Source organism: Dipteris shenzhenensis, chromosome 1 (assembly GCF_047967505.1).
Source record: "Dipteris shenzhenensis isolate YYH24624 ecotype China chromosome 1, Dip_SZ_1.0, whole genome shotgun sequence".
Classification (NCBI taxonomy): Eukaryota; Viridiplantae; Streptophyta; class Polypodiopsida; order Gleicheniales; family Dipteridaceae; genus Dipteris; species Dipteris shenzhenensis.
The window spans coordinates 26472582-26494122 of NC_141596.1; the positions used below are offsets into that span (position 1 = coordinate 26472582).

Sequence of the window (21541 nt, forward strand, 5' to 3'; positions counted from 1 at the left end):
GATTGTTCCATGTGTAACTCAACCATCTTCATCTTCATATTGCTTGAAAATGCATAAGTTTGGTAGCAAAACTTATCACCTAGCTTGATTGGTGGGAGATAAGTTGATGCCTAGATATACCTCTAGAAGATAAGTAAAATTTCAAAAATCCTTAAAAGTATTTCGTTTGAAGTTTGAAACTTGATAGTGAAGAATGAATGACTCATATTCACAAAAAAATGATACCTATATCTCAATCTTTGTGTGCTTAATGTTTGGGCCAAAACTGGTGGGACGAAATTGTCTTCAAGATTATTTACTTTTGAATTATCAAACATAGTAAAATTCTACATTGTGAAAATTGGAAAATAAATGCCAAATTTCTCAAACATGGATTGCATGAAGACAGAGATTTATCAATGTCAAAGCTAAGCTTTCTCCAGCATGGCTTGAACAAGAATTGTTTTGGTCACTTATCTTGAACAACCTTTTAGTCACTTATCTTAAGAGTGTTGAATTGAATTTCTATTCTAGTTAAACACGATTTACATTTTAAACAAATTGATGGTGAAGAATCCAAATTTTTTATGGTTGATGTTGCACTCCAATGACAAAAATGCTTGGATACTTTGAAATCGAAAAACAATATTGGTACCTTGAAAACGTAAACCCTTGCATAGTGAACATATGTTGAAGATGGGTCGTATAGAGGGACTTTTCCTTGAAACAAAACTTTGAGAAGAAAACCCAAAAGTTGTCATGTAGAGGTTAGAGATCGTGCTGACCGCCATGGCCATATCTTCCTCATCGAGCTTTTGATGGTGGCATGTATTGCCTGTAGTCATTTATGATATGTAACATCCACATTCTCTCTCTCTCTCCTCTTCTCCATGTCCTTTGCCTTATGTTGTAGGCCCATCCTTCCGTTCTCTTCTCTTCCCCATACTCCTTGCCTTACATTGTAGGCTCATCTCCCCGTCCTATATATGAGGATCGTAAAAGCAAACATTGTGTAAAGGATTTCTCTTATCCTAACGACACATGGCACCTTAACCTGGGGTAAGCAAGGCCAAGAAAAGACCAACAAGGGAAGACCTCGCATTGTGGATGCTGACCAAGTCATCTTCTTCCATATGTAAGCCCACATGGGATTAGGTAATCTCCACTTAGTTAGGAATTAGTTATTGGTGAAAAAAACTTCTTGAATGCATGAAATATTCGAAAGTGTATATATATTTATAATAGATGTATGCAAGGGAGAGTGGAACAAAAACAAAGGAGAGGCTGTGTTTCCCCAAGGATCGTTCTTGGGAAGAGAGAGAGAGAGAGAGAGAGAGAGAGAGAGAGAGAGAGAGGAGTGATGATGATGATGATGCCCAAGTAGCTTTAATATTGCTCACCAACTTCAAGAGTGCAGAGCGGCAAATGTATACCATTGTTTAACATATACCCTAAATGCGCACGTTTCCACACATCCACACATGAGGTGTACACATTGCCTGGTCGTTAACATACCAAGGAGAAAGTACGTAAGCAATCCCTTCACATGGCATATCACCAACAGAAATGTCACAGGTAGTCCATTTTGTTTTGTGATTATTAGCAGCAGTGATTTTATTTCACATACGAAAACTAGATGCGACAATATGCCCAGGATGGCTGCTATCCATTGACCATTTTCCATATTCATTTATTGTCCCCATATATTTGTTTCCCATTGAATAGAATATGCGGCTATTGATGATGCCTCAGCTTGGTATGCATTGCAGTACCTCAATCCTGAGGCACAAACTTTTGTCCAATCTTCTTGTTGAATACAGCTTTCTAGCATTAATGCCATTGTATTCAAGGGGCCTGCATACTACAGCTGTACAACCAAACACAATTACCCTCAACTTTATTCTTTTACACTTGATATCATACGGCCCGAGAAGGCTGCCACATCTCAGCTTACAAAGACAACTGTAAAAACCCAGACGATCACGTAGACAAGTATTGCCTTTAGAGAAGGCACATCAAGCATGTAGCCAAACCTTTCATGGTGTGAAGTCTACTGATAACAGCATGGACAGCCAGAATACTTCTTTTCCCTCATGGCAATAAGAACCAGCAGCTGCTAGCTTTCTGCAAAGAGGGAAGACAGCCATGACCACCTTCAACAAATCATAACTGGCATCATGAATGGAAGCTTCTGGTAAAGAATGTCACGTACCTACGCAAATTTTCTCCAAGCCTATCATCAACAGGGGGCACGTAAAACTTGGTATCCCAACTTCAGCTAGAATCAGGTGGAACTGGTGATGATCTCAGAAGCCTTTCAACCTCATCATTAACCTCAGCTTGCAGTCTCCATTGCTGTTTCAAGTACACAGTGCAAAGGCATAAAACCAGAATCACACAAGCCAAAAATATTACATTCAGACAATAAAAGAGTGCCTTACACAATAGCCACAGTCAAGTCAATTCGAATCCAAGCCATTGAGACCCTTGCAAATCCTGTCTCTTTCAGAAATGATTGTGAAAAAGCTCAAAAAATATGAATAACATACAAAACTGTTTTTCTTTTAGTGACAAAAGAAATTGCACGGAATGCCAACGGATATTGCGGTGAACGTGGTGCATGAGCTCATCTCCTGAATCAATTCTATGAGAGTTAAATGAACCTGGCTAATCAAGTAAACTTCACTTTAGTGGAGATACTACCTACCTTTAGTTAACTTTTCCATTTTTGAACATGTATACGAAGCATAGTAAGAGTTACTGTAGATCATGGTGTTCAACTCCAACAGAATATAACCCCTACCTTAAGGAAACAAGTTAGGCTTGTGCCCTGACATGATCCCCGTCTGTCTGTGCAATCACGTCATCCCAGCGCTTCCAACACAATGCATGTGCTGGCTGGTCACGATCTTTTTTATTCTATTTCCTAAGGTTGTCCCTCCTTCAGCGATATTGTTTCTCAGTGATTGCAGGTCTGGAGCATCAATTATCAACCGAATATGCTCCAATCTTATAATTCGCACATTCTAATTGAGTGGATAGCGTTTTTCTATGTCAGGCTAATAGGAGATAGAGCATATCTCAGGAGTCACCAACCGCGTGCTTCTCCTTGCACCCTTCAGGCATGCATTCAATGCTGGATCATCACCCTCCTTTGAGGAGAAGATGAATGAACTTTGTTCTGACACCACTGTCACACGAAGCACAAGATAACCCTCCAAAAACTCGCACTTTATACGTAGAGAAACTCACTTGAAAGAGCCGGAAATCGATCTCAAGAACTGAAATTGAAAAACACAGCAAAGCTTACCTCAAAGAGCTCTTGCAGGAGAAGAGCGTGCGCCACACTAGGGGCCATAAATAAGGGCTGGACCCCAATAGGATTTTGTTACTGACAGAGAAGACGGATTACAAGAGTTGGTTCGCGAACGAATTGATCCACTCCAAATAAAGCAATGAGCATGAGGGCTCCTCCATAATCCATTAATAGGCTTCGTGGCCTGCTTTTTATTTCACAAAATCAAGCCTTCTGTGCAAAGACTTATTGATAATAGTGGTATTTTGCTAAAACTAGAGGCTCCTCAAAAAGTTGGGCGCTCAACTTAAAGTAGCCACGTTTCAGATGCTAAACTTTTCAAAAACTTACCTTTTCTCGTAAAATGTGGGGAACTTTCATATAATTTTTTATTCTTGGAGCCTCTCGAGTACCGGTCCGTGATATCCCCTCTCGTCTGAACAGTTGTCCTCGATTGAATAGGGCCTTGTTATGTTCCGATCAAATCCTTTCCTTTGCTATGCCCTTTTATTCTTGCAAAATTTCTTTTCCAGGTGCTCTCAGACTGGTCTTCTTGTATACTCTTGTATGTCTTGTGCTATGCCTTGAGAAGTTCCCACTCCTAGGTTCATCCTTGCCTAGGATGTGGTTTGGCTTTGGAAAGAACTTCCTGTGTCCTTCGAAAGTCAAAGAGTAAACCTGTAGCAGTCGATAAATAACTTTTAACTGGATAGAAACAGGATCTTTTACTTAGACTTCTCCTGTTGACTTTTGATCAATCGCTTAAGTCTTTGTTTATCTTGTTCTAACCAAAACTTTGACTTTCACTTCACTCGTTGACTTTGGTCAAGGTCTTAAGTCTGCAAGTCACTCTGGCACTAGGCCGTGACTCACTCTCGGAATGTCATGCGGTGATGGCACTGGCCAGAATGTGATTGGATCAAGGAGATTTGAAGGCTTACACTTCAAATATGGCTACGGCAGAAGGGAAGCCCTATTTGCACAGACAGGTTCTTTATCACCTCTAGGCTATTGCATTTGATATGGCTCAGATTGTGGTTCCTGGCTACATAAATATCTAGAACTAGGTAGACTAATGTCCAGATCAATTTATTATGACAGAGTTTTAGCTGAGTAGTTAATATTGGCCTCGGTCTGGGCGTACAAATCTTTCTCAAGCCCCTCTATATGAGTGGTAAATGAACAAAGGTACCCAATGCTCATGCCTTCAAGTCTCTAAATTATGCCTCAGGTGCTTGAACAATACCGACACTCAGTTTCCCCCACTCATTCACACTCAGACTGGAGCTTGTGCTACTTCAGCCTCTGACTGGAGCTGCCTGTTTGCAAAAGGAAAGAATAAGATAACTGTTGATATTGAAGGAGCACGCTAAGAGAAATGCCCTCCACTAGTCGTGCTTGTCAAGGTAAACAACCACTAACCAACTCTGCAATCTATGACCTTTATCTATCTATTGATGTGCAAACGACTCAATAGGAGTAATGGTCCCATTTTAATTTCTTTGAACGGCTAATTTCAACACAGAAAATAAAAGAGAAAGGGTAAAATGTAGCATGGGAACATGTACACATGGAAAAACCTGCATAGGACAGAAGGCTTAAGAGTCTCTAATGGTCACTGTCTTTCATCGGTATACAAGGGTCCTTGAAAGTTGAAAACAAAGGTAGGACCAGACAGTCTGTCATCAAGAGCTGGATACATGCCTATGTTTATTGCTCAATGCTATCATCTGGCAAGACCATGCTCAAACCACAGTTTTCAAGTCCCTAAAACCTTAGCTTCTCCTCTCAAGGACAAAGACGCAAAATATGCAGTCACTTGAAATGAATGCACCACACCTTCTGTGAAGCCACTATAAGTTTAAGGAAGCACACCTTCTGTAAATTTTCAATTTCCATCAACTGCTCAATTTGTTCTGCTATACTAGTCTGCAAAATGATACACATAAAAAGGCCATGAATGTATCCACCGGAAGTAGAAGATAATAAAGCCGTCATAAACAATGAACCCAGAAAATTGTCCTGCACTTACCACAGCACCTCCGGATTCTGCAGCTAAGACATCTGCATCCATCTCAACTTCAATCTCGATCATAGAAGCTACCTGTGATACCACAGAACGAAAGGTACGAAGCTGAAAACTGAACACTATTGGAGACATAGTTACAGTTAGAATCCTCACAAAAGACAGACTTCACCTTTGCAAAGCTGTCTATTAGTTCCAGCCTGGCTGTTAATCGCTCATCCAGTCCTGCTCGAGCTTTTCGCACTCTCTCCATTCGGGCACTATCAAATCCCCGACAAGCAAGGCCAGTCCAGAGTGAGCAACCCAGATCATTCTCTTTTCTCCCCCCAATACAATAGATATCTGAAACTGTTATATCCAACCTGTAAGTTGGCTCCCTGACAGCCTCCATCTTGTTCTGCAACTGGCACATCCGAGCCAGCATACGCACCTAAGTACCATCCAGGCATGAAACATTCTCTCAATAATGTAGCATATAAGAGGTGCAACCATACTTAACACGAAATCACATTGTTTTACAAATATGACACTTTTTTGCCCATCTTTGTCAGTCCAAATATGCTTTCAACTGGGAACCTTTGGGTTCACTGACTTAAATTTTAATAGAAAGCCTTTGATTGGAAGATAAAGGTAAAGTCTCCTCTTGAAAAAAATTATACATTGATCAATGTGGAAAAAGGAGCAGAGAAAGACCTCTTCTGCAGCACCCTGAGTCAGATCGTTAAGACGTGCCTGCAAAAGCTCATATTGTTCAAGCAGCTCCTGTCTTAAAGCCATTGCATCAGCAGTCCTTTGAGGAAGCTGCAAAAAAGGATGCAGTACATTAGCAGGAAAATCCCCAATGAATAAATAGCATATACACATACATCATTTCAATAGAGGTAAGTAGTCAAAAGAAATAACAAGATCAGCACACTTCAGTCAATTTATTATCAGCACTTCCACATATTTCATTAGAGGATGGAAGCTAAAATTGCAACAAATGATTTTCAACCACTGTGCCACTCTAACCCTCCATCTTAAAGAGCAAGCAGGTGCAAAAAAAAATCCATACCTGATTCAAACGAGGTAGAATGAAAGCATTTGCCGCAGTTCCAAATACAGCTGCAGCCGCCACTCCAACAGCAATAGTTCTTGGAAGAGTTGGATCAATAAAAGATGTGGCAGCATCACTGCCTGCTAGCAGAAATGCTGTAGGAATAATAACTGAAGCGTCCAGCGCGGCTCCACTGCCAGACTTTGGAGGAGCACGCAGTAAAGGAGTAATGCGTCCTGTAGCATGGTTTGTCATGGACATCGGTTCACTTGGACGCCATCCTGGAGCTCTGGCACTAACCTTGAAGGGACCAAATCCCCTAGAGGAGTTTACTGGTGCTGCAGATGCTACTGTTACTCGTTCCCCTTCTTGTGCTGGGATATCCACTGACCCAGTGGCAAACCGGTGAGTTCGAGCAAGCCCATCTGGAGCCATAACCTGGTGATGGCCAATAATTGAAGATAATAACAAGTCCTTCAGGCACAAGTATATGCAGCCACTAAATATGAAAAAACTATAATAAATGTGTTAATGCTCAGAAAGATCATTACACAAGCATCTGCAGGTTGACAACAGAGATTAATTCCATGCAGGAGACACAACTATACAACTGCAGTGGTCTTCTAAGCACAACGGACAATGTTACAAAGTTCTAAATGTTGGTAAGAAAATATTGGGTCCGCTTGATAGGTTCAAAGCATTAGCTCCATGAACTCCAGTGTTTGAGACGCTAAATTTGAAAATAAACATGGGTTCATTGATATATGTCTTAGCATAGACAGAGAAGTGGGCTACCTTCAGTCCAGCAGTCATTTCACAGGGGGGTCGCTATCACTTCTGTAGGAAAATCTCATACTCAAATAAAACAAAGGCTAGTAGTGGAGAACATAGCTACTCAAATCTGCTTATTGCAATCCCTTCAACCATCAGAATTGTAGAGAGCTATATTTTCATCAATTCAACATGCTCACCAAATAGACTGCGAGCAAAGCTCCAAAGAAGGAAACAGTCAACAAAAAGCAACACTACAAAAGATAAGAGCTAGCATAATAAGCTGCTGCAACTTGCATTAAGCCTCAAAAGATGCTACCATGTTCACATTCCTATACGTGCCATCAAAACTCACTTGGCGTACATCAGACAAATTCTCCACTAAAGCTATCAACAATGTGAGGTCACAAAAAGCTTTACAATAGTTATCATGCATATCAGCTATAAAGTTATTATGCAGCAAAAGTGATGTAAAGTCTGCAATGCAATGGAATTTACCACAAAAGAGTGCACTGCAGCAGGAAAAGGCTGCTTCTTCAGCTGCAGCACTCTCAAACCCCTTTCAATAGCTGAAATGTTCATACTGCAAATAACACCACATCAGGTAAGATGCAAGAACGGGTTCCTTCCACTGTCCACTAAATTATTTTTAAGGTCTGCAAATTTTCAAACTGTTGTTTTTCTCCATGTGAAGGGCATACGCACAGGTGACTAGCAAAATTCAGACACAGCTCAAGGTCATAGAACCAGAGAGAGCAGAAACTTGTTTCATAACCATAGTTCATTGAGCAGAACTGGAGAAAGTAAATCTAGCTGCGTTAAGTCCAAAAAAAGGGTCATACAATAACATGTGGGCTAGCAGACATGTTTACTTTGAATAAAGGCTATTCAGTAAAACCTGGAACGAAAAGAAACGAATTTGGGTTATCAAAATCAGTAAAATGAAAAGTTTGACATCCAACCATATTCCAAATAATTGGAATAAGCTAGATGCAGTGTTTACGCTTGCAAGATTAGTGCATACACATCGTGACTGATCAAGAGTTCAAAACAAGAACATGTAGCATGCAGCAAATAAAATGCAGAGAATATATTATAACCCTGATTTCAAAATAAAACCCTGGCTCCATCCAAAGATGCTGTAGGGACAAATATCCCTCAGCAAGCCATACAGCCAAGTTACTGTTAAAATACTTTCTTCAAAGAATTCTTTGCACACATCTCTCACGTAGAGGATCCCAGAAAGAAACATTAATAAAAGTTCATGACATAAGAATACTAGAATTTTTTCATTACTGGTCTCACAAAAGTCATGAAGCTTTACCTCTTTTCCTCTGATTGGAAGTTCACCTAGTTAGTCAGTCAATAAGATATCAGGATTTAATACAAGCAACCAAGCATCAACTTCTGGCCAGCTTGGGAGCCGACCAAAACAGCTTCCTTGCCATTTTGTAGGTCTCTTGCCATTCCTGTCCAATACATGGAGTCCAGCACGTGTCCCTCAGACTAGGAACAAATCTCGACCATGCAACGGGCCTGGTACATGGCTGATATTTGGATCAATCTGCTATACTTAATGATAACATGATTATAAAAAAATGCTTATCTGGATCAATCTCCTATACTGAATGGTAACACGACTATAACAAAATGATGCTGAGCCTTGATGTGCTTTGTGTGACCATGGAACATAGGAGTCTTTGCCATGATTGTCACAAATGCAGATGGTGGAATCCTGCTAACAATAATACGTGTCAAACTGCCTCACATGTCAAAACTGCAAGCAGCTTGCTACTTTGACTCCATCGATGAAAGTGCTACTTTTGGTTGCTTCTTGCTGGGCCATGATATGAAATTCTCTAGCACTTGCCACAAGTAAGGCTCACTAAGGCTGCATCATAATGGCTTTTGAGTGTGGCTCCTATCCCATATAGGTGGAGTCCTCTGTGCCTCTAAAGTAAATCAGCACCCCAATACTGACTTCTAGTGATTCTCCCTTGGCTGACTAAAGAAATGGCAAGATCTTTGTCAAGACAATCCAATGCATCTAGCCCATCCACTCAATTCCTGCCCTATATTAACATTTGTTCTTGGTTGCCTCCATTGCTTGCAATTGAGTTCATGCATGTCCCTACAACGGAGCAGTTTCAACCTAAGCCCCAATTCTTCAATGAATCTCTTCTATATTCTTCATCTTTTAGGAATAGAACCACATCATCCTATGTGTAGAGATCTCGCTCTGCAAACTCCACATATATATATTATATGGCATGCAACTATTCTCTTGGATGATGCAAGAGAGCATCATGACTTGTAGAAGTTTGAAGTCTTGCAATCTTGCTCACTCGTCCTCTCTAAGTTCTATTGTCCAAAAGCCTCCTATATATAGAGCTGTTGTCAGAATAAGGAGTCAAAAACAAGGGACTTTGTATTTTCACACTGGAAGTTTGCCTAGAAGCACTGTCATTCCACCCTCGCTAGTGATGCATGTCCTCTAGTAGCATGCCTACGTTACAGGTTTCATGATGAACTTGCGGCCTATGAAAATGAATTCCAAGCAAACATATGTCCTGACTATTTCAACCAACTAACCTGCAAAGTGGAATGACTCGCGCTACTGTTGAGCCTTATTTAATATAGAGCCCAAAAAGGAAAATGGAAGGGGGGAATCCATGTTTCACTCCAATAGTGCTGCTCACCACCTCAGATGGTCCATGTGTGGTGTGTGGACTTTGCTGCCTCCTCATAGAAGGCGATGACTACCCACATGATGTCATGTGCAAGACCTAGTGCTGAAGTCATGAGATGAGGAGGGCTCATGGTACTACGTTGAAGATCTTCTTGAAATCCAGAAAGCAATGGCATACTCTCCATTTCCGATGTCTCGCCTTCTATATGGGAGTTTTGAGGGTGAAAATGTGTCATCATAGAGCCATCTCATCTGAAACCTTCCTAGCACATCACTACCATATTCACTCACTCAATTTACTCACTAATAAATGCATATCAAGTGTTTACATGTATGTCTTGGTCATCAAATCGCCAACCATGTTGTCACGCAAATTAGCAATAGTCTGTATTCATAAGATCCCCTGCCATATAGATCATTTGTGCTCCACGAAGTAAGAAAGCCATTACAAAAAGCTTCATTGAAGAGCTTGCTAGGGTTGGAGTAGTTTCGCCCAACCACGCCTCAAGATTCTGCTTACAAGCCTTCGTTATCCTTGGCGTTGCCATCTACAATTTCTTAATAGCTTCTTTCAAGCCCAGAGTTCCAGCCTCATATCTTTGGAATTATTACCATAAACTGTTCATGACACACAAGAAGCTATTGTTTCTTGTGTCTCATAAGTAGTGGTTTGTTCCCTAAATGCCACTATTGCCTAAGCTCTTTGGACTTGTCATCGTGCCAACCATTTTTAGGGACAAACCCTTAGAGTGGCTTCCCCATGGACTTGTTTGTGTAGAGGGAGAAGTGTGATACGGCAATGGGATTGATTGGTGAGGAGCTGAGCTTTAACATCTATGGTCGGTTGTCTATGTTCTCCATGAGTAAAGAGAGAGAACTCAGCTGTCCTAGGTCCATCATGCCAAATTTCCTTGCCAATTGCTTCTTTATGGCTGTAATTCTTGCATTATAGTTTCTTGTGATGATCAAGTCATCAACATGTATGATTATGATCCGTACAGCATCAAAAGCTGGCGTTAGCAAGTCCGTACACCTCCATACTGCATTAAATGTTCCGTACAGGTCCGTACAAGTATGCAGATGCATTAAATGCACCCTATGGATGCCCGTATAGGCCGTACAGCTATGCGAAATTTCTTACAACAGGCGGCTACCCCACGCGTCAACCCGTACAGCAATCAATGCTGGTAAAATGCACCGATTTCTGAAAAAGGGGCTCCAAAACGTTGATTTTCTATGCCAAATGGAAATGCTCGAAACAGCACTGAACCGCTTCAGCTCGCTGCAAATGCCTTAAGAATGAACCAACCAGCAAGAATGAGAGCTCCAGGGGCAGCCAAACAGCTTGGAAAAGCTGTCAATGGTTGAGGGAATGGATTCCTAACCTACTCTAATACCACTGTAGGCTAGGGCAAGCAATGGAAGCTCAAAAATGAGGGAGAGAAGAAAAAAAACGAGATGCTATAATGAAGTGCTGCAAAAACTGAGTGGAGGCTCAAAAGAGAGCCAACATAACAAAACCCCTAGGGCTAAGTGCCCTAACTAGACTAAGTGTCCTAACTATCCTAAGTGGTACATGTACTAATCGTACCAATTGACCTGATTGACTGTAACTAGGCCTACAAGGCACATACCAAGGAATAAGTGGCACCTATGGATATCCCATAGAATGGCCTATAACCCTGTGGTCAACAAGCCTTAAGTATGGACATTGCATGCAATTCAAATACTTTATTTACAACCCTCATCATCCATCCTCCTCCTCAAGCTTGTCGTCCACCTTCATCCTCGAGCTTGTCCTCCTCAAGCTCATCTTCCATTCTTCTCCTTGGGATCGGCTTCCTCAATCTCATGCTCCATTCTCATCCTCACACTCCACCCTCGTCTTCCAAGCTCCAAAGTCCAGTCCTGCTCCCTCTAGGATTTATAGATAATAAGTTCCCAAAGTAGTAGAAGAAAAAAGGATGACAGGAATAGGAATCCCTGTGCTCATGATTTTCAAGAGGAAGAGAATAGCTCAAGAGTGAAAGAGAGAGTGCAGAACATTGTGAGGTTCCTGATGGGGAGCTTCCAGGTCTGCAGGTGGTAGGGGGTCTTGATGTAGAAATCGAGATCGTCCAAATTTTGCTATGATACAAAGGTAACAAAATGAAGACACTATGCTTCCTGTTTTGTGCTGACCCATAGGCCAGTTGAACACAACAAAAAACATTGAGAAATCAGGGAGAGAAAGAAAGCATGCAAATACAGTTTAGAGTTGCCATAGTATCACTTTCTTCTCTGATGATTACAATCTCACAAGTTGCACCATAAAACTTTCCTTGTATGTACAAACATGTAGGTTGCCTAATTCCCAGCCCCCCAATATGCTAATCTTAGCGAATAGGCACTTTGGCAAAATAAAAAGTTGCACATCTCCCTTTTCTCTAGTTGACTATGCATGCGAGTGTCCACTACAAATTTGCTAAGATGGTGTAGCCTGATGAGTGTTAAATCTGCAAGCAGAGGGTGAAACCCTAGGGTTGCCCACAGCTGCAACAATAGTCCTATGGGGATGACATTGGCTTCAAGACATGGATAGATACCAAAGGAGTACATATAGAGTCATTAATGAATGTGTACTATTAGTGAAACACTGGTGAATGTATACCATTTGTGAAACACTATACACCATTGGTGAAATATCCTCATCTAACCTGGCCAATTTGATGTAAAATGGTAGATGCTTTCACATTTTGGAAGAAGATTAAGGAGAGAGAAACATGCCATACAAATCAATTTACCCATAATCTAGGAGGCAGTTGGAAGAGATCCGTGGGATTTTCTTTTGGCGTAGAGTGCAATATCATGTCTTCTCTCATACTCGAGACCTGACTTTCTGTTAAAAATAGGAAACTGTTTTGTATAGCATTACTATGACACACCTAGCTAGCCACCATCTAGGATTGCTGTGCTTTTTTCCAGTCGTGAAAACATCAACGGTGCAAATGGATTACACTAGTCCTATTATTAAATTCCACTTTGTTTTTTAATGTGCATGCAGAGGCATGGGCGTTTCTACACCCATACCATTCTTTCAGCACAATATAAGCACTCTTTGAAACAACCTTTTTGACAGCAACAATAGAGAAACAAACTGCTATGTAAAAGTGACCGAATGTATACAGTAAGTCTCGAGCCTAAATACAATGTAGAAGCTTCACAAAAGAGTTTGCAAGACATGCATCCAATAAACTTGAAAAACTTATAAAAAAAGAGCAAGTTGACAGGATTAACCTTATGGACTCAGATTCACAGCTCACAACATCTCCAGAGATGAGCTCATATTGATATCGACACTTAGAGCATGGCACCAGCTGCAATGCTGCAGGAATTAGTGAGCCCATACATATGAACCCAATGAAAAGCAACACTACAAAACATTTTGCTATAATGTGCCAGCCATATTATCTTAAACTTGTTGGGAAACGAACTTAAGATTGATCATTTGATAAAACAGGACTTGCAAGCAGTCAAACATGTAGTAGTAGCCATGGAAATAAATGGGATGTCTTCAATCATGAAGACATTTAGCATGAAAACAGGAAAATAAAAGGCTGGAATTTTGGAGGATAAATGCTATAGGTCTTCATGACAACATGGCAGGAATTAATCAATGGTAACAAAGAAAATATTGGATAATCTATGGCATGAAGCAGGACGAAAAACAGAATTTTACAGGAAAGAGATCAATCCTATGCTGAAATATGAGAGACTAGATCACCTTAACGAAGATATCTCAGTGTTCAAGAGACACACAACATGCATAATGAGGACCAGCTCACATGATCTAGAAGTGGAAAGTGGCAGTTGGATAAAACCAAAGCTCCCACGAGAAGACAAAATATGCAAGTAGTGAAGTAGAAAATGAAGAACACAAACTTCTGCATTGACGAGCTTATATGCACATCAGGGAGAAAAACCCTATGGATGCCATTTCATTCAACAACATACAAGACCTTTTTGTCGACCAGCCAAACAGCTAGGATCATATTTGAAGGAGGTTTTGGGGCACTGACACAAAACCTTGGACATGGCATGCAAGCTAGCCAGACAAATACTAGTCTGATCGACAATCCTAGAACATCAACCAGCTATTCTGAGAGCAGTTATCAGCATTGTCGATCTGTCCCATGCATTCTCTTGGGTCTCCAATGGAAATTAATACAAATCGTATCATATCATCTCATCTTATCTCTCTCACAAGCTATGGGTTGAGACAACACAAGCAGAGGGCATTTCACGTGAGAGACAGATCTGCACTTTATGTGAGGAGACAAGAGACATAGGAGCACTTTGCATTCAGATGCCCTATAATTTATGAGATCCGTGGATGGCATCACTATCTATTCGGTAACGGCTTCGGCCCACTCAAAGAGTTCCTAGCACACCCTGATCGGGACGTGTGACCACCTTCCTTCTTGACTCCCAGAGACATAGACATTAGCTCATGATGCAAGCATAGAGGAGTGCACAAGAGGGACCTTGTCATAGCCAAATTAGAGGATGATCACGGATTTGTTCTTTGATGACCCAGGCCAAGAGCAGCAGGGGACTAGACGTAGTATGAGACCCAAAGTGCACAACTCAATAGACCCAACGACACTCACATGAGAACTGCAGACATCTCTCTATTCGACGTGGGGAGACAGCCCATTGGGCTCACGGTAGCACTAGTCAGACACTGGGCTACCTTACAGAATCTGCATAGGAGGGAGGGACCTACACAACCTTAGCATCAGCAAACCATCCTTGATTTTCTTCTTCAGGCAAGCTCATCTTGTCTCTCCTCACTCTTCCGATGGAGTTGTTCCCATCGACATCATACATGAGTCAAGTCACTCAGATGGATTACTAACCAATCGGTAAATGACCAGGGACTTCCCCTCGTTGTTCCTTATTTTTGTTTTCTCTCTCTTGCAAAGCGACAGCATAATGCATTTATTTTTGCCGTCATTTTGTGTATGGGTGCTCGTTTAGTTGGCCCATCCCCTTTCATTGTATTGTGGGTTTTTAAAAGTCCTATAGACCCTTCAGCCTTGTGTAGACGTTAATAATCTCCATGACACTGGCAGCAAAGGGAGGCCAAAGATGCTGGTATGCACGTACTTGCAAATGGCTTGAGAGCCGCCTTGGGCTCGATATAGACAAGATACCACCCTTCCAGTCAGCGTTGACATCATCTCTATCCTGCTCACATACCACGAGGTGAACCAAGTCATCTGAGAGGATCTCCTATAGTCACATAGGGAGCTCCCCCTAAAGCTTAGTTTCTGAAAACCACTGCCTACGGATTTCGAATGAGGGCTTCATCGACCCACATAGATATACACGGATCCACCTCGCTTACTCTACCTAAAGAGGGCCGCATTTGCACCTTGTGTGACTCCCGGGAGATAGAGTCAAAGGAGCATTTCGCTTTCTGGTGCCCAATGTACTATAAGATTAAAGGCCGATACCACTACCTTTTCAAAGATGGCTTCAGCTCTCTACCCACTCTCCTATCCTCTACCCAGACTAGAGATGCTCCGCAGCCTTCATTCATGAGGTCGTACAGCAGCACAGAGCAGTTGCACAAGGCCCAAACGGGAGATCCCGACACACACACAGACTCCACTCAAGAGCACAATCACTGAATTTTTCCAGCCAGACAGACTTCTACGGGCCATACAGGCTCATAGCCACCAGGCCCTATCACAGTGTTTCTACCACCACTGCAGCCCCACACACCATCAACCCTCTCCTAGGGCTGAAGATCTCACTGGCCTCTACTCTCATTTGGCACAAAACAAATTTCGTTTTTGAGCTTCTAGTAGCCCTGGCAGCCCACACATTGCCTTGGTAGTCAAAAATCAGCAAGGCGATATGATAGAATATCCCTAGAGCACTTCCCCAGCTCGTGACTTGACTCTCCCTGTTCTTATGTGGTCCAGAAAACAACCCTCCAATAAAATTTTGACTTTTCTGCTTGCTTTTTGGCCTCCACAATGCCAAACAGGTGTCTTGTGCTGATTTTAGAAACCTATACCCAAAATAGCAATTTTTAATTGCACCACACTTTTGACCTCCTGTTGCACACTTTGGTCCTAGGAATTACTTGCCTAGTAACTGGGCGCACATTCACAATTTCCAAGAGCCCACTAGGAATTATAATCCCACGAGTCTCGTGCACAAGGCCACACTCTCGCGCCCCAGAGGCTCAAGGTAGTCACGCGTAAATTACGGGAGTCGCAAATCAAAAGTCCCATAAATTCATGTCCTCGTGACATACCCCCCTCTTGAAAAAGAAGGCAAACATCCACGATTTCCTGCAAACAAAAACAATAGCAAAAGAAAAAGAAAATAGCAAAGATTAAAACCAAATCTGAAAGGACCCAATGTACTTTTTAGCCTTGCCTTCTGAAAACGCAACAAGACATAATCACTTGCATTAATAACCACTTCACGACAATGTTTGTCTATTTCCCTCTTGTGCTTGTCTTGTGCCCACTGAAGTGCTTGCTTCACCTTATGATAAGCTACATCCAAGCTTTCCACATACTTATCAGCCTCAAAAATTTTATCTTTGGTTTGTAGAATGGGTGGAATCTTACGACTGCCTTCCACTATCTTGAATGGAGCTTTATCTGTAGAAGAATGTACCGTGTTATTATATGCATACTCAACCAACGGTAGAAATTTCTCCCATTGTGACTGGTGCTCCGAAACATAGCATTTCAGCAAATTCAATGCTGTGGAATTAGCCTTCTCCGATTGCCCATTTGACTGCGATGCAAAGCAGAAGAAAACTGAAGACTAGTGCCCATTTTATCAAAAAGCCAAAATGAGCTGGTCATGCGAGGATCTCTATTACTCATGATAGACTTGGGCATGCCATGATATTTAAAAATATTAATAAATAACTTCGCCATATGATCTGCCCCAAGTAGGGGTCCCAGGCAAATCAAAAATAAAGTCCATGGCTATGCTTTCCCATGGTCTATCTGGGATGGACAAAGAATGTAACAATCTTAGAGTCTTCCAATCACCTTCTGATAGGTCATGCATGTGCGAACATATTCTTCAGCATCACCACACAGCGTAGGCCAATAAAAGAAATGCTCCACCGCCTTAACTGTAGCATCCCCGATGTCCTGCATATGGTGGATCATGACATTCACTCATGACCTTTTGCCTCAACTGCTGGGTGACACACAGCCTGCCCAGCATCATCATATAAGCACATAATGGTCATGTTTCTGCCCATTGCTAAGCTGATCATAAATTCCAGCATATTGCTCATCATCTACATATTGATCCTTCATAACCTCAAGCTCATTCTAATAGGCAATTGTCACAGCTGAAACTTGCAGCTTTTGGGACAAGGCATCCGCGACCACATTCTTCTTGCCTTCAACATGTACAATCTGAAAATGAAACATAGACAAGAAATTTGCCCACCTCATGTGCTTCTCAGACAACTTGGACTGCGTCAAAAAGTAATGCAAGGACTAATGATCCGTTTGGACCGTAAAATCAGCTCCAAGGAGATAATGTTTCCAGGTAGACAAGGCATGAAGTACAGCCAACATCTCCTTCTCATAGATCTGCAAATGCTTCTCAGCTGGCTTTAATATACGACTCTCATAGGCTACAGGGTGCCCATCTTGTGTTAGAACAGCTCCAATACCATTCTTACCACAAGCATCCGCGTGCACATGAAAAGATTTTCGCAAATCGGGTAAAATCAGCACCGGATCTGTTATAAGTTTATGTTTCAACTCCTCAAAAGAGTCATTCTCTTCCTTTGTCCACCCAAACTCCCTTTCTTTCTTAGACAGAGTATGGATAGGAGCTGCAATATTTGCAAAATGACGGATAAAGCAGCGGTAGTATGAACACAAGCCCAAGAAACTGCGAACTTCATGCAAGTTCTTCGGTTGTGGGCAACTCCTTATGGCTTCCACTTAAGCTAAATCCTGTTAGAATTATTATCATATTCTAGGCAGTGGCCAATGTATTGTAATAAGTAGGTTAGGGGCACTTTTTCTCTTTGAGATTTTTCCCCCTAGCCACAGTCCAATCCCTAACTACGGTTAGTAGATAGAATAGGGTTTTGTCACTTAGACAAAACCCCTCACTCTTTCTTTGTACTTACTCATTCTACTCATTCTATTTAGTACACTTACGTTTACTCACTCTCACTCTTGCTCATTGCTCACCTTGCTCCCACATTAGGTGTCAGAGCGGGTTTTCCCTGCTCTTGCTCCTGCTATACAGCTGCCTCCAAATCCCGTCCTCTAGCTCCAACTCACGACCTCCATTTTGTATAGTCCGTACGACTGAACGATTCCGTACTGTTGTCCGTACCGCCGTACGTTTCTACTGACGCCATCCATACCAGTCTGCACTGCCGTATTGCAACATTCGTACTCTGTACAGCAGGCGTCAACACCGTACTGTTATTGGTAGTCCGTGCGCCTATAGCATTCAAGCCTGCCGTCATCCGTACAGCATCAGAACCGCATGTGCGAACTGCATCCATACTGTCGTACAGCACGTTTCGTACATTCTTGTCAGAACTGCCGTACAGTTTCAATACAGTCATCCGTACACATAATGTGTCGTACCATTTCGTCCGTACAAGCTCACTGATAGTTCCGTACTGTCAGTTCGGTACAGGTTGAAGGTGTCCGTACATTTTGCAGAGCTTTCCTTGCATGTGTTTTTGGCAAGCATTCTTGCAGATAGCCATTGTTTGGCTGGCATTTTGGGAGCAAATTTGGGGCTTTTGCATTTATTGCAAAGAATTGCACAAATTTGGGGCTTTTAGTTCATTTGCCCCTTTTAGGTACAATTTCTTGCAGAAATTTCGGGCTTTTGCATTTCGGATGCAATTTGGTAGTTGAAAGAGCATTTGGGAGATTTACAAGCAGTTTTGGACTCAATGTGAGTCATTGCATACTTTTGCCACTTTTTGTAGATTTTCTTTGTAAATTTTTTGGCATTTGTAGAGCATTGTGGTGCATTTCTCCTCTGCTGCTGTGGGAGCCATTGGAGCAGCAGCTGCTCCAATTACTTGTGCTGCATTTTGACCTCTACCCCTGCCTCCAGTTGTAGAAGTGACAGGTGTAGCCACAGAATCTGGCCTTGCTTCATCTCCATTGACATAGTCCCAAAGATGTCTGCGAACCAAGATGTTGCGAACCATAAACTCCACAAGGAGTAGTTGGCGCCATCCAATTGATCCTCCTGTGTGAGGACTCCGAACACCTTCAGAGCCATTTTTGCCAAATAAACTCAAAAAACACATCAAACTAGACGAGTAAGATCCCTTCCTGGGATGTAAAATGCACTACCAGAGTTTGCAAAAAAAAATCTGCCCACAGTGACAATTACTGCCACAACCTATCAAAGGCTTTCACATTCAATAATGCAAGACCTCAAAGGCAGCTTGGGAGATTTTGGAGAGTATGTTTGCAACAAGACATGATGCCAGAGTTTCCTTCCTGAAGAGAGCTCTATCTCATACGCATATGGATGAGGGAGATTCAATGAATGCTCACCTTACAAAGCTTCAAGATTTGAGGGAGTAGTTGCTGAATATAGATGAAGTTATTCCACTACCACTCGGAATTCTCTTCCTGAGTCTTATCTTGGTTTCCACACCTCGCTGAATTTGTCATTCAGGGGAAGCAACAATCCTCTTTCTTTTCACGAGTTAGTAGGACTTCTGTTGCAGGAAGAGCAGACAAGAAGAAATATGGCAACATGGGCTCACAAGCATGCCATGCTTTCTAAGTTTAAGCCCAAAGGAAAAGGGAAGCAAAAGCAACATGCCAATCAGCCCGCACATATGCAGCCCTCTTATAAGTCTAAGGGTGATGCAGATAAGCCTGAAAGGAAGGGCATTTGTCACTACTGCAAGAAGCCAGGTCATTATATTGGTGAATGCAAGAAGCGCATAGCTAAAGAAAAGAAAAGGATTCCGGTATGACTGTGTCAGATGCATCAGCTCCTAATGCATATGATCGGGGAGATGTTACAGCCAACTTTGTGGAAGAGCACTATGCCTTTTTGTCTTGCATCTCAGATTTTTCAGTGGATAGTTCAGATACTACAACTGAAGGGGGAAGGTGAGTGGTAGATGTACAAGAGGGAGAGAGTAGGAGAGAGAGAAGACTCCAAATGTGCGGGTGTGAAGTGATGAGCCACACCACAAACTCTTAAGTTTTATTAGGATTAGGTTTTTCCCCCTATGACTGTCTTAAGACAGTCATAGGTGTCATAACTTTAATAAAGGGGTGGCAATGTGCCTTTACCCCAACAACCTCCCACCTAAAGGCCAATATGCCTAAAGGGGAGAAAAGAATAAAAATTACAGCAATATACAGTTACTGTATACAAGACCATAAAATAAGAGTGGTCTCATCCTAATCCCATGATGTGGCGGCAATGTGCAAACCGCTCTGTAGGCAAGCTCTTAGTGAGCAAATCTGCAGGATTATCATCAGTATGCACCTTCACAAGCTCAAGTCGCTTGTCTTCCAGTACCTCCCTGATGAAATGATATTTCACATCTATGTGCTTGGTCTTCTGATGAAAGACCGGATTCTTTGCCAACATGATAGCACTCTGACTATCACAATGCAAAACTGGCATATCTCCTGTAATGCCCAAGTCTCCCACCAGCCGAGTAAGCCATATTGCTTCCTTGCAAGCCTCAGTGGCTGCAACATATTCAGCTTCAGTAGTTGACAGTGCAACGCATTTCTGCAACCGAGACACCCATGATATAGCACCTCCTGCAAATGTGAAAATATAACCGGTAGTAGACTTCCGGTTATCTGCATTCCCTGCATAGTCTGAATCTGTAAAACCATGCACCAATGCATCCTGCCTACCATAGCATATGCACAAGTCTTTGGTACCCTTGAGATACCTCAAGACACCTTTCACTGCTTCCCAGTGCCGCTTGCCTAGATTTGCCATATACCTGCTGATGACTCCCACCGCAAAAGCAATATCCGGACGGGTGGCAACCATGGCATACATCAAAGAACCAACTGCAGATGCATACGGAACCTTGGCCATTTCAGCCTTATCATCATCTGATCTGGGGCTGTCCTTACTGCTGAGTTTTAAATGTGGAGGCAACGGGGTACTAATAGACTTCCCCCCCTCCATTTTAAACCTCTGCAGTAATTTGTCAATGTACTCCTTCTGTGACAGAAACAAAAGTCCCTTGGACCTGTCACGAGTAATCCTCATGCCAAGAATATGGTTGGCATCACCCAAGTCTTTCATGTCAAAAGACTTATGCAGTTGTTTCTTTAAAGCACTAATCTCATGCTGAGATTTACTGGCAATCAGCATGTCATCCACATATAGAATGAATAGCATCAAACTGCCATCCTTTGCCCGTTTGGTGTACAAGCAATGATCGGTTTCACACCTATGATACCCTTGAGACTGCATGAAGGCATCAAACTTCTTGTACCATTCTCTTGGTGCCTGCTTGAGTCCATACAAGCTCCTTTTGAGCTTACACACAAGCTGCTCTTTCCCTTTAACAGCATATCCCTCTGGCTGACTCATGTAGATCTCATCATGGAGATCTCCGTGAAGAAAAGCAGTCTTCACACCCATCTGACATAAATCCATGTCCTCATGAGCAACAAGAGCTAATACTGCTCTCAAAGTAGTCATCTTGACGACAGGGGAAAA

At 42.1% G+C, this 21541-nt stretch overlaps 1 protein-coding gene across 1 annotated transcript in view; it reads right to left on the reverse strand.

The window, feature by feature from the left end:
• Nucleotides 1-1664: 1664 nt before the first annotated feature.
• LOC147905621 (Pentatricopeptide repeat (PPR) superfamily protein) overlaps nucleotides 1665-21541 on the reverse strand; it is a 61100-nt gene continuing 41223 nt past the window's right edge. Inside the window, exons 4-13 of the mRNA XM_087373635.1 lie at nucleotides 13073-13152; nucleotides 7606-7690; nucleotides 6355-6774; nucleotides 5994-6101; nucleotides 5663-5730; nucleotides 5473-5560; nucleotides 5307-5378; nucleotides 5150-5203; nucleotides 2192-2334; nucleotides 1665-2103 (exon numbers count right to left, since the gene is read on the reverse strand). Of these exons, the coding sequence (XP_087229761.1) occupies nucleotides 2254-2334; nucleotides 5150-5203; nucleotides 5307-5378; nucleotides 5473-5560; nucleotides 5663-5730; nucleotides 5994-6101; nucleotides 6355-6774; nucleotides 7606-7690; nucleotides 13073-13152 (1056 nt within the window). The 3' untranslated portion in view covers nucleotides 1665-2103; nucleotides 2192-2253. The remainder of the gene's footprint in view (nucleotides 2104-2191; nucleotides 2335-5149; nucleotides 5204-5306; nucleotides 5379-5472; nucleotides 5561-5662; nucleotides 5731-5993; nucleotides 6102-6354; nucleotides 6775-7605; nucleotides 7691-13072; nucleotides 13153-21541) is intronic.